Source organism: Lucilia cuprina, chromosome 5, assembly GCF_022045245.1.
Source record: "Lucilia cuprina isolate Lc7/37 chromosome 5, ASM2204524v1, whole genome shotgun sequence".
Lineage (NCBI taxonomy): Eukaryota > Metazoa > Arthropoda > Insecta > Diptera > Calliphoridae > Lucilia > Lucilia cuprina.
The window spans coordinates 33,520,871-33,533,810 of NC_060953.1; the positions used below are offsets into that span (position 1 = coordinate 33,520,871).

At 31.3% G+C, this 12,940-nt stretch overlaps 1 protein-coding gene across 6 annotated transcripts in view; it reads right to left on the reverse strand.

The window, feature by feature from the left end:
- LOC111679355 (homeodomain-interacting protein kinase 2) overlaps positions 1-12,922 on the reverse strand; it is a 76,849-nt gene extending 63,927 nt beyond the window's left edge. For all 6 annotated transcript variants that reach the window (XM_046950963.1, XM_046950962.1, XM_023440909.2 and 3 more), the window contains exon 1: positions 11,921-12,922. In XM_046950963.1, coding sequence (XP_046806919.1) covers positions 11,921-12,767 — 847 coding nt within the window. In that variant the 5' untranslated portion in view covers positions 12,768-12,922. The remainder of the gene's footprint in view (positions 1-11,920) is intronic.
- Positions 12,923-12,940: the final 18 nt, after the last annotated feature.

Below are 12,940 nucleotides of genomic sequence, written 5' to 3' on the forward strand. Positions count from 1 at the left end.
ATAAATTTGACGTCGCAATATAAATTTCACACACTTCCGTTGTCTAAAAGTTAACAAACATAGAAAGCTCACTATTGACAATGGATTGTGAGCTTACCACGTTTTTTAAGTTTTAACATATAGATTGCGACAAGGAATTGTTGCAATGTTGGCAACGTTGCGTTGTCAATATTACATAGTGTTGTCGTATGTATGTATATACTTGACAAGGGATGTTATTAAAAAATTTGGTGTCGATTTGGAACCAGGCGTGTATATATGTTTGCCCTCTGTGAACATTCTCAGCTCTTTAAAGAAATTTGGTGTAAGGCTTCCTGATATTTTATAATTAAACGGAACTAAAGGCCTATAAACGAGCCAAGACATTGCTTGATTTGCGCAACTGAAAGGAAATCGGAGTTGTTGCAATTTACGAAATGTTGCAATGACCGACCACTGAAATACAATATAATTACATATATATCTTTAACTAAAAGAAGTAAATAATTGATGCTAAAGTAATTATGAGATCTTAACCTTAGTATATCAAGAATTCTGAACACATTACCCCTTTGACGACCAAACCTTTTTGGAATAGTCAATTTAATTTTTTGTTTGATTGTCGATATCAATGGCCTCATAATAGTTAGTATAAGGAAATTCTTCTCCTAGGTAAGGTCTAAGTCTTATGTATCGTTTCGCAAATAATGTTGTCAAGATCGGTTGACAGATTCGACCTAATTGTCACTTAAACAGATATATACTAAAAATTGTATGGCAAGTATATTTGTCAATGGTCGTCAAAGGGCTAAACAAAGAAAAAAACTTCAGTATTTATCATTGACCATAATCAGATCAGGCGATATAATCACCCCTAAACCTTTTCTAAGAAGAAACAACAAATCATATTAACTCGATAGATCAATATGATCAGGCAAGAAAATGTATGTAAGATTTCGAGGTCCGATAAAATAAAATCTTACCAACGGGATCATGGTGTCAAATTTAGTCTTCTATAAAAATGGTGAAAATATTCTTAAAAATTAATGGAGATAACCTCACCCTAGTGTAAGTACAACACTTCGCATTCGAAGTGGATCAGCAGTTATTGAATTGTTCATATCAAATGAACCTCGATTAAGTTATAGTCAGTTGTTGTTATAGGATGGCTTGAGTAACCTGAATATCCTTCAAATCTTTCAAAATATAATATAGATTGGAAGAAACTTTTAAACAACAACTCGTATGCATTAAGTAAAACACACTCTCTCTCTCTCTTTACTTTTATACACTTTACTTGGGTTAACTTTAATAATATAAACAAAGAATAAAAACAACAAAACGAAACGATAGATGATGAAGAAAGAAATTCTAGAATTATAAAAAAACAAACTTGAACAAACATGAAAAAATTGTATTGTTCAAGAGAATATTCTTATATATGAAGAAAAAAGTTTGAAACACACATAGTAAAATACATAAAATAGATGTATATAAAAAGTTTCGAACCATAGCTCATCATAAACTGGATGTTAGTAAGTAGAGTGTAGTGTGTAGAATAATCCACCACTGATGAATACTTGACTTGACATCTTTAGAATAGATATAGTGCACACTCACTTGAATGAATTCTCGTCAAATATGGTCTGGATTAATTTTGTTCTATTTTTTGAAAAACTACTTAATAAATTTTATTACAACACGAGGACAAAACTTAAACAAGTTTTTAAGTTCTATAAAAATTTAAAATATTATAAGATTAAAGTAATAATATCAATAATAATAAATTATTAAATAATAAACATTTCTTAGAACAATTTTGAAGTCTTTTAAATCTTTTATCAGGTGATAGAATTAAATCTAAGACCTTATGGGAGGTAAGGTTTACATTATACGGGTACCAGGCCACTCGAGAGTAGCCAGCAGCGAAAGAGCGAATGTAATAGCTTCGAAGGGAAAGGAGCTCGACGCAATTAACCTAACAAACGAAAAACCATTCGACGCAACAAAATCTGAAATAGAAATTTGGTTAAGGGACTCCAATGAGGCCTTTTGAAATGCTAGGTAGAACAACAAAGATCCTATGGGGTGACCCTGATGAGAGCAAGACGAGAAATCCCCCCTAAAATAAGCAAGTCTGAAGTTAGTATGATGGTTCGTATTCTAAGTGGACACTCAGGATTACGAGCACATCTATGCAAATTTAGACATGCTGATTCAGACGAATATAGAGCATGTAGAGAAGTCAGTGAAATTCTGGAGCACTTTCTTTGACACTGTCAGGCATTCGACGAAGTTAAACTCAAGTATTTTGGAAGTGATGTTATTCTGGTAATAACATTTCTAATTACACTGATTAAAAGTTTCGTAGGAATTACGTTCGGGAAACTGAGTTTCTAAAAATTGAAAAATAATATATCTAGTAAACGATTTTTTCCATGAAAAGCAACGGACAATAGTAGCGATAGTGGCCTTGCTATATTTCAACCTAACCTAACAATATTTGAAATATTAGAATTGGTTTCAAGACACAACTGCTTTTGGAGAAATGAAATTGCGAACAAATGCGCTACTTACTGATCGTCTTTTAATAAAACTGATATCCTTATTCCTTTCGTTGCAGTATCATAGGCAACTTATTAGACGAAGAAGAATCTGAAGATGAATGACATATTCAACATATTTACAAATGTTAAAATAGTATACCGGGAAGAATAGAAACTAGATTACATATATTATTTCGATACTACCCCGTTTATATTATTAGCAGAACATATAATGTTCGGGTCATGTCGCGATTTTTAAACACAAATAGAGGAACAATTATGGACTATTAAATTTCACAAAAAGCTCTTTTTTGTAATCAAATCATTTTAATTTACCCAACTTCAACCCCGATTAAGAGTTTAAATTATTTCAGTTTTTCTTAAAGCTTCTGCTTTATTTCCAAACAAATTTTTTTCCTTTATTGTTTGCAAAATATTTGTAAATTTTTTTTTAATTTATTCGTAAATAAAGACGGCGAGAGTAATATTATGTGTATTTGTCAGTCATAAAAAAGAATAATTAAGAAAAAGCAAACAGTATAATCATAATAATGACTCCAACCTCGAAATTTTGAATCAAATTATGGAAAAAAACAAGAAGCAGAAGAAGAGGAGAAATAAAGAACAAGCGAAATTGATATCTTCTATACAAACAAGAAAACAAAATAAACAAATGAACAAAAAAAATACAAGACAAATTCAGAAGTAAACAATACAAATGCAAACACACAAAAAAACGTCAAATGATTGTGCTAAAAATACTCACACATACATGCATACCTTCTGTCACTCACTCACTCTCTCAACAATCACTCATTTAACAACACAATGTTGATGATATTAATGAATGCCGATGATGATGATGATGGTGCAAATGAAGTTGATAATAATGATGTTAAAGTTAAATGGATTGTTGGCTAAAATGGACGAGTAGTGCGGTTAAGAGACCAACACGTGCGTTGTCTTAAATTGTGCTCCTGATATTTTCCATCTCTTCTTTAACAAGAACAAGCACAAGTGCTCACGACAACAACAACAAAAAAACAAGTAGGAAAGTATAGTCGGGCATGGCCGACCATATAATACCCTACACCATGAGTATATTTTTAAAATTTTTACTTTTTATAAAATTTTTATTTTTTATAAAGAAAGTTTTATGTTGAATATTACCAATAATTCCAAAATATTTAAGCAATTTATTGATAAAAATCTAAAATTTCTAAATGAGGCTTCTTTATAAATGTCAAATATGGGCCGATCCTCGGTTAATTTGGTAAAAGGATATATTTCTAAACAACAGTTAGTTTTGTTGAGTTTCATTGCGATACAAATGGTTACAAGTCAATTTTAGACGTTTAAGTCATTTTTTGAAGGGGGGTTTGTATGGGGCTAGGATCAAATATAGGCCGATCCTTACGAAAATCTGCAGCGTCATTTATACTTATATAAAACTTATTTGTGCCAATTTTTAAAGAGATAGCAGAATATTTGACGTAATTATAGCTTCGTCCCTGTGCCAAAAAACATGCTTGGTCCAAATTTCATCAAATTATCTTGAAAATTGCGGCCTGTACCTTGCGCACAAGGTTTACATGGACAGCCAGCCAGCCGGACAGACGGACGGACGGACGGACATGTCTTAATCGATTCAAAAAATGATTCTGAATCGATCGGTATACTTTAAGGTGGGTATTGGACCAATATTTTTGTATGTTACAAACATCAGCACAAATTTATAATACCCTCCCCACTATAGTGGTGTAGGGTATAATTAAAGAAGCCATACCCCAAACCAAAATCAACGTCAATAGGGGCTTCAGCTTAAATATATTGCTTGTATGTGTGTGCGTTTTTTTTTCGGGGAAACTTGGATCTTTAATGTTGTATTAACATGTTTTTTTGTGGTTGTCATCGTCATTATAATGAATTGAAAACGGGAATAGATTTGAATTGAATGAATGTTTTTTTTTTCTTTTAATCAATGTTATTTTTCATGTTTTTCTTCCTTTAAGAATTTATGTATTTGGAAAATTTATAATATTTAAGTGGTCACCATTCCCTAGTAATCAATTTTTTTTTTTGTTTCTCATTGATGATGGTGTAATAATTCATAATTTTACAAACGTCATCAGTTATGTGTTGGTTTTTCTTTACATAGCGAATATGTCAACAGAGTTGTGTTTTAAACAAGTGATACTTGATTGTGTTGTGGGGACCAAAAATGACCCAATTATTAATTGCTGTTAGTAAATTATAGTTTATGTTTCTTTATTTATATTACAGATAAAATACGATATTTATTAATTGTGATGAACAACAAAAAATAAATTCTTATCATGACTGATTAAACGGTGTTTGCCCGGAATTGGGGTTTTCAAGATGAAAAAAAATTATTTTATATAGCTATTGATTTTCTTAGTAGTGTGCCCGACCTTAAGAGATTATACCGACTTTAGAACACTATTTTTAAATAACACTACCACATAACTCAAGCTTCTGTTGTTTTTCGAAATTATATTGACTTGAGGCAAACAAGAATTTGGAATTGATTATTGGAATTGAATAATTACTTTGTACTTAACCGGATTTGATACCGAAACATGTTTCCTGGTATAATGTTAGTTTCTAACAGAACATAGCTTGATGATTTTAAAACAAACTCGAAGAAAGTTCCAAAAAGAAAGAACCCACTACAAGGGTAAGGAATTTTTTTAGGATGCAAGCAGAGTGAAAAAGCTATAAATCCCGCTATTTGATAACTTTCCCAATACAACACATGAAATGTTTATCAAAATACAAGATTTCAATGGGTCTACCAATGATTTGGTAACAGATGTCTCAACACGAAACAGAGCCGAATATCTGAATATCATCAGAAGAAGCGATTAGATTGGGATGTTAATAAGATACTAATCATATTACCGGGCAAACCGGAAGACAGTTTTCAGTGCTTTTTTAAGGAATCAATAGTCGCTAAAACATACAATGTTTCCTATTAATTTGTTTCCCGATCAGAAAAGCATGAACTTGCTTTAAACCGACTATGTTAATTTATCAAAGTTGTAGTCAATATTATTAAATTTGTTGAAATAATCTCCAGATTATGGAACTACTTAACAAATTTCGAGAAATCAAAATTATATTCGTAAATTTTCTAAAGCATTGGTGTTTTTATCGATTTCCGAAAAATTATATTTACTTGAACAAAGTCATGTTTTTCTTGAGTAACTCATCCCGGATGGAGTGTAGCTGAAGTAAAACTTTCTATATCGATTATATGATAATGAATACCTCAAAAGATCTCAAAACAAATTATGTTGTCTACAGGCTAGTCGCTGGTAAAATTTTACATACCACCACCGACTGCTTTCGGGTCAAAAGCATAAGCCGACTTAATCGTAGCCGCAAATGTACATTCCTGTCAAAGAATCCCTTTCTGATCGAAGTGGAATTATAACTTTCAAATAAATCCATAAAAACTTAACAAGCCGAATCTTATATACCCACCATCAAACCTCGTTTGACTCGAATGAAACTTACTTATGTCGAATTCCATTTATATACTCGTTATAAGCGTTAAAGTAATTTTCAGAAGGGGATCATAAGAATCTTACTTATGTCGAAAGTCATCGCTATATTCGTATTTTTAAACAAGTTATGACTGTTAAAGCTGCTTTTCGAAGGGGCCACTTGTATGAGGGCTGTCCGAAAATGTGGACCGATATTGCCCCAAAAAATAATAACATTAAAATATTGTCAATTTCTCGTTAAAAACGTGAAGTGGTTTCATTCTGAAAATATATAATTTTCCTTTATTTATAAATTAGGAAAATTAATTCCACTTTCTTTCGATTATGTGACAGGCCTTATAATGTGGTATACACCTGGTATTTAAATTTATAATCCTAAATTTTTTTAAATATCTTAATTTTACGCCTTTTTTACATAACAGACTATTGAATAGAGATTTTTTAATAAAACGCTTAAATAGGCAATTTCTGAAGAAAAACTTAAAATGAGTCGGTTATTTCGACGACGCTGGCACTTCATAGAATAGGCCGCCGCCGATGCTGTCTTATATAACTGGTATTAAGTTAATATTCAACAAGAAATGTACACATTAAACGAATATAATAACTTTCAATATCAAAACTATTTCATACACGTATAGCTTTTAAAACCTCAAAATTTCCAACATCACTTTGACATATTTACAACGATGCAATCCGTTATTTTACAAAAACACATTAAGCCTTGTACTACTTATAAGAAAATAAACTAAACTCATGAATATGAAAAAAAAATACTCCAAAAATCCCCTAAAAAACGAGCATTATATTGCTACAGTGTGGGGCGTGAAATGTTTTTTGTGGTGTCAATGGAAAAATTATATTTCTAGAATATATGTTTTTTTAATATATACATATTCAGATAGAATATTATATATTGTATTATATATGTATTTTCTTGCTAATTAATTATACAAATTATAATTTATTTTATTTTTAATATTAAATATTCCAAAAAAGTAAAACACGTTTTTTTTATAAACTCTGTCTGAGTGATTAAATATTTCAATACATCACGATTAAAATGAGTAAAGGAGACCCCACTCATTTGGCAAGCTTAATGTTGTGGAGACAGTTTTCATATTAATATGTTGTTGTTATTGGGTGGAATTACAAAATAAATCAACAAATACATAAACAAAAACCATTAGGCCAAGTTCTGCTTTTATAAAGGATTGAGCTACGGTAAATTCGAATCAGGCATCCGATTTTTTCAATGTTATCTCAATTTGAGATATTTTATCTTGAATGAATCTTGTATTCCATCTTAAAGTCCATTCTGTAAACTTTAAAATGAAGACTGAACATCTGGGAGAGCAGTAGTTAAACAAAATAAAACCAAAGCATTTAATTCACTAAACATATTTAGATTTTTGATATAACTGGAATCATACGCCTGAGTACAGAGATGCAAAATGATCGACGGTGGTGGCTTCTTATAGAAAATATCGGCGGCGGCCAAATTGCCGTCTAAATTTGTCTTTAAAAATTTATTTAATAAAATTTAGATTTACTGTAGAAAATGGCCATCAAAGCAGTTATTTTTATAAAATATTTAATTTATAACCTCTTTTCACTTTTTAAATATTAGCCCTATATCATGATTTTTGATGACTGTCACATCATGGTGTATTGCAAGCCGGGTTTAGATAGCCACCAATACCTGTGGTCTTTAGGGACAATAAATTGGTGTTAACAATTTACTGCCTGGCCTAAATTGCATAAATTGAAAAGAGGTCGAACCAGAACACCATATAATCTGGTACTACGGATGGCCAGTTGCCCGCAAGACTATGTCCTGGTTGAAGTTCCTTCGGGATCCACGTAGTGGCTGTTGCTAAACCCGAAATCCCGGGAAGATTGTTGCTTAGTTAAAAGACTGATACATAGTGAATATGATTTTCATGATACATTTCTGTTATCGTTCCTAGATGCTGGAGCGGTACGAATTACTGAGCATGACTGTGGGTTAATAAAATGTTGGATTTGAACTAATAATGAAAAGATTGGGTATACGAGGTGGAGTTTTCCAAAGTTTTTGATTCTCTCTTTAGAATGCAAGTGGAATTCTATAGAGAGAATGGAGTAACTGATGAATTTGACGGATGGAGTTGGCGGAGTGATGTGTTAGAATATTTAATCTAACAAGAAGATAAGGATGGACGTGGTGAAAGGTCGTCACTGCCCCTCTTTGATTTATTTAGAGATTTTCCAACATGGTTGAGTGTATGCTTAACTTATAACAGTGAGTCTTTGTGACTACTGAAATAAAGTTTTGTCAATTAATATGATCCGTGTTTCGGACTACCAATTACGCCCGTTCTAGGCGCTGTTGCCGAAAAAACAGAGCCATAGTAGTGTGGTTGGGCGACATTATGTCAGGGTAGATTGAGCTTGCTTATGACACCTGTCTTTCCCCAACGTGACTACTACGGCAAGAGCAAAGTCCATGTACCATATACAAAAATTGCAAGCTGCGTGAGAGATACACAAAGAGGCAGTGGTGAGTTGTTTACTTTTTACTCACCCAGTGGCAGAGAGCGAAGTCGACCGGCTTCGAGTAGGCGTTTAGTCGCCGCCGAACTATATTTAGTTGCTTAAGCCGCCGCCGAAACATGCGGCTTAAGTCGACTCAAATTTTTTAATGTTTTTCTCTGGATATTTACTATGCTATAGACTGAATGTAAGACCAATTATTTTTGGTTGTAAAACATAATGAATTATTGTTGGACAATTATACTTTGAAAACGTACAAGATATTCGTCGCTATTTCTTTAATACAAATGTTATAATTTTACTTTTAATTTATTTATTATAGCATAAATTTCCTAAAAACGATAGGCTCTGAGCCGACTTAAAGCCGCCGCTTATTATTTTAGCCCAGCCGCCGCCGACGACAATTTTAAGTCGACTTCGCGCTCTGCCCAGTGGTTGAAAAAGTACCACTTGCCAGGTACTCACATAAAGCACTTCGATTTCATGCCTGAGTAGTGCCAAAATTAAAAAAAAACAACCACCCTAATAAACAGACAATAACATGCGCTCGGCTCATAATAACAATTATTTTTGTTGATAACACAAAAACACCATTATTTAAATAATTCTTTTTATTAAATATTCCAATTTTTGCATTATTAAGGTTCTTTTTTTATAAATTTTTATGATGTTGTTTTTGTAGTTTATTTAAATTTGTTTATTGTCTTTATTGTTGTCGTAGTTGCTGTTAATATTTAAATTTATGCCCTGCTATCAGTTTGTTTTTTGTTTAATATTTATTTTCTACTTATTTCCAAGTTGTTGTGGTTGTTTTTATTTTGTACTTTAAAAAAAATTGTTTTGTTAATACTTTTTTTTAATCTCTAGGCAGTTGCGTTGTTGTTGTTTGGTGTTATTTTCATTTGTAAGTTTATTTATTTAAAATTTTTTTCTCTGTCTTTCTTCGCCACTTTTATTGACGTCTATTTGTTAGTGTTTTTTTTTTTTTTTTGGAAATAACTATTTGTTGTTTATTTTTGTAAATAAAATTCTCTCTCTGTCTGGCCTCCAAATATGTTTGTACGTCAGTCTGACAAAAAAGTATTAACAACAATAAATTTAAAAACCCTAGTTGTTATTTTGTTTATTACGCCTTATAACTTATATTTTATATTATTGTTTCATTTTTATCTTCTACTATTTTATTGTTTTTGTTTCTTTTTTAAAGTTTTTCTTTTCTTCCCATAAAGTCTAATTCATTATAGTTATATCGTCTGTCTTTTCTTCATTCCACCTGCCTGTCTGCCCTTCTTTCCTTGTTATTTTTGTTCTCTTTTTCATTTACTGGACGTATTATTTACTGCAATTCACTTTTATTACAAAAAAAAAGATGTTACGCAAAATTGTAGCATTTGTTGGTTTTTTTTATGTCTTAAATGTTTGTTCTTTTTGTTTTTGTAAAGTATTTTACTATTTGTTGAGGTTAATAACAATAAATTTTTGTTTTCATCTGGCTCCAGCATTTTTTTATACTATTGACGTCTTTTTGCCATCCATGACGTAAAAGTATTGGGAATAGAGTTTTTATCCAGGGAGATTTCCAGGATTTTTTTCATTTCCCATTTTGTAGGAAAACATAGATATTATATAGATTTGGCTCTATTGAACATTTTTAGCGATTTTCAAAATAGATTTTCCCTGGAAATCGCCAATTTGTCAATCAATTTTTGCAAATTTTCCAACATTTAAATCTTTTAGTTTAAAAAATTTTACAAAAACCATTATTTCTCGCGAATATTTAAGAAATCCTGAGAATACTTTTAAAATATATCCCAATCCCAGAAGTTGAAAATGGAAACCCCTATTGACAAGTGTGTTTAAAGATTTTTTACTTTTACTTTCTTTAATTAAAAATCTACTGGTACTACAAAAAGTTAAAAACAGTTTTGTAATAAACAAAAGCCGAATAGATTTTATTACATCTTGAATGCAATTAACTTAAAGCACAACAAATAAGTGTTTCTAAGTCTCATATAAAGTTAGTGAATATTAATTAATATTGAATTATAAATATTGCCAGCTAAAAGTCCTCCCCAAAATTGCCAAATTTAACTAAGGGCTAAACTGATTAGATCAGTTTTATTTCGACTTTTTCACTTTATATGATTCACGTCGGACATGATAGAAGAAATGCTCCTATTTCTTCTATAAGCTATATCGCTGATATTAACATAAAACGGTGGTCCTTTAGACTCCTTGACGAATGTAGTGCCTCCCAAGCAGAGGTACTAATGATCAGTGTCACATCGATCTGGGGTCAGTTGTGATCATTTATGTTAATAGACAAGCTGCTCTAAGAGCATTAGCTTGTAGAAATGTTCTTAAATGTACTATAAGACTATTAGCTATTAGGTTGTGTTGGGTGCCGGTACTGTTCGACTTTTTTCGATTTTTCGACTTTTCGATTTTTTCGACTTTTTGACTATTTTCGACTTCTTTCGACTTTTTTCTGACTATTTTTTGACTTTTTTCTAGTTTTTCCGAATATTTTAGAGTTTTTGACCTTTTTTCACTTTTTTAAAATTTTCGACTATTTTTGACTTGTTTCTACAATTTTCGAGTTTTCGACTTTTTCTGACTTTTGGACTTTTTTCGACTTTATTCGACTTTTTTCGACTTATCGACCTTTTTCGACTTTTTTCACAGAAGATAGTCGAGTTATCGACTTTTTTGGAACAAAATAGTCGACTTCGACTTTTTTCGATTAATCGAAAGTCGATTTATAGAACCCTATTAGACACGACCGAGCCTATAAAATGTCAATGTTCTACGATACTGAATCTTAGATTGAAATAGGTTAAATGGCAAACTTGTGGAAATTGCTCGACTTAACCCATGCAGTCTACTAGTTTTAATCATTCTTTATTAATTAATTATTTATTAAATCTTATGGGTTTTATTGCATTGGAGAATTGGACCTGTTTTTCACTCATCTACCCGCTTTAACTATATTTTTTTCGTGTTGTGATGTTTTGCTTTAAATCTTTATTCTTCAAAGAGAATCACAATAGACCTTATGTGATCACCGAGTGGATTTGATATAGTTTATAACCGTTCTTAACCTTAAACATAAACCTACTTTTTGACTAACGCTTAGAATGCGAGAAATCCTAGAACGAGTGGAATGGACTTCCAGCTTAATTTTAATGTTCGCAACATAAGAGAATCAATAACGTTTGTTTAATCACTCACTAAAGATATCAAAACAAACAGAATAAGAATACCACTCACAAGTAAAAATTACAATAATACAAAATTTCCTTGACTGAACTAAGGAAAATTAAAACTTACCTGTTGTTTCTCGTTTTCGCTTAAAAGAATAACTCTTCTGCAGTGACAAAGGTTGCTGCTGATATCTATTCTTAGATGTTGCTGATGATGATGTAGAATAACGAATATTATTTGACAATGTTGCAGATGTTTCCTTTAGGTCGTTACCACTAGAAATTTTATTACTAGTGCTGTTGTTGTTACTGCTGCTGCTGTAAGTATGTGTTACAATGTCGCTACTACTACGGTTGTTATTGCTGTTGTTATCACTAGTTGAATTATTGTCGTCTATATAAATGACAACACTACCACTATTATTAATATTATTGTCACCAGCAACTGTTGATGAACTAATTTGTAAATTTGAATTCAAATTATTAGTTTTTACTTCTTGCTGTTGTTGTGACAGATTTTCACTTTCACTATCAGCTGCTGCAACAATAGTTTTAGTTTTTATCGTTAAATTATCAACAAATTGTCGTTGAAGCTGATTATAATCTTCAACAAAAATAGTTGTTGCAGTTGTTGTTGATGATGATGTTGTTGGTGATAATGATCTAGAAGAGGAGTTTTGTTGTTTTGTATTGAAAACAATTGTTCTTTGTGATTGTTGTTCTCTTTCTCTTTGTTGGTGTTTAATTAAACTTTGTGGTTCTGTATCAACGAATTCTTCACGTTCTGCTTCAGTTTCTGGTTCATTTAACGTTCTTGTATCGTAAATGATTTGTTGTCTACTTTCGGCTTGTCTTTCGTTTAACTCTACTAGTTGCTGCTGTTGTTGTTGTTGTAGTTCTTCTTCTTCACTCTCATAGACGGGACGACTTGAGTAGTCGAAATTATTTGCACTTGAATTCGACGACGTTTTCATTTGTGTTTACTTACAACAGTTTGTATGCAATTTTTTGTGTTCTTTTCTTAATTTTCTATTTATCAAATTTTTATTTTTTTTATACAATTCTCATTCTATTTTGTGATAGAATTTTTTTTTAAATTTTTTGCTTAAAATTACAAATTTTTTTAATTTTTTATTTCTTGCATTTA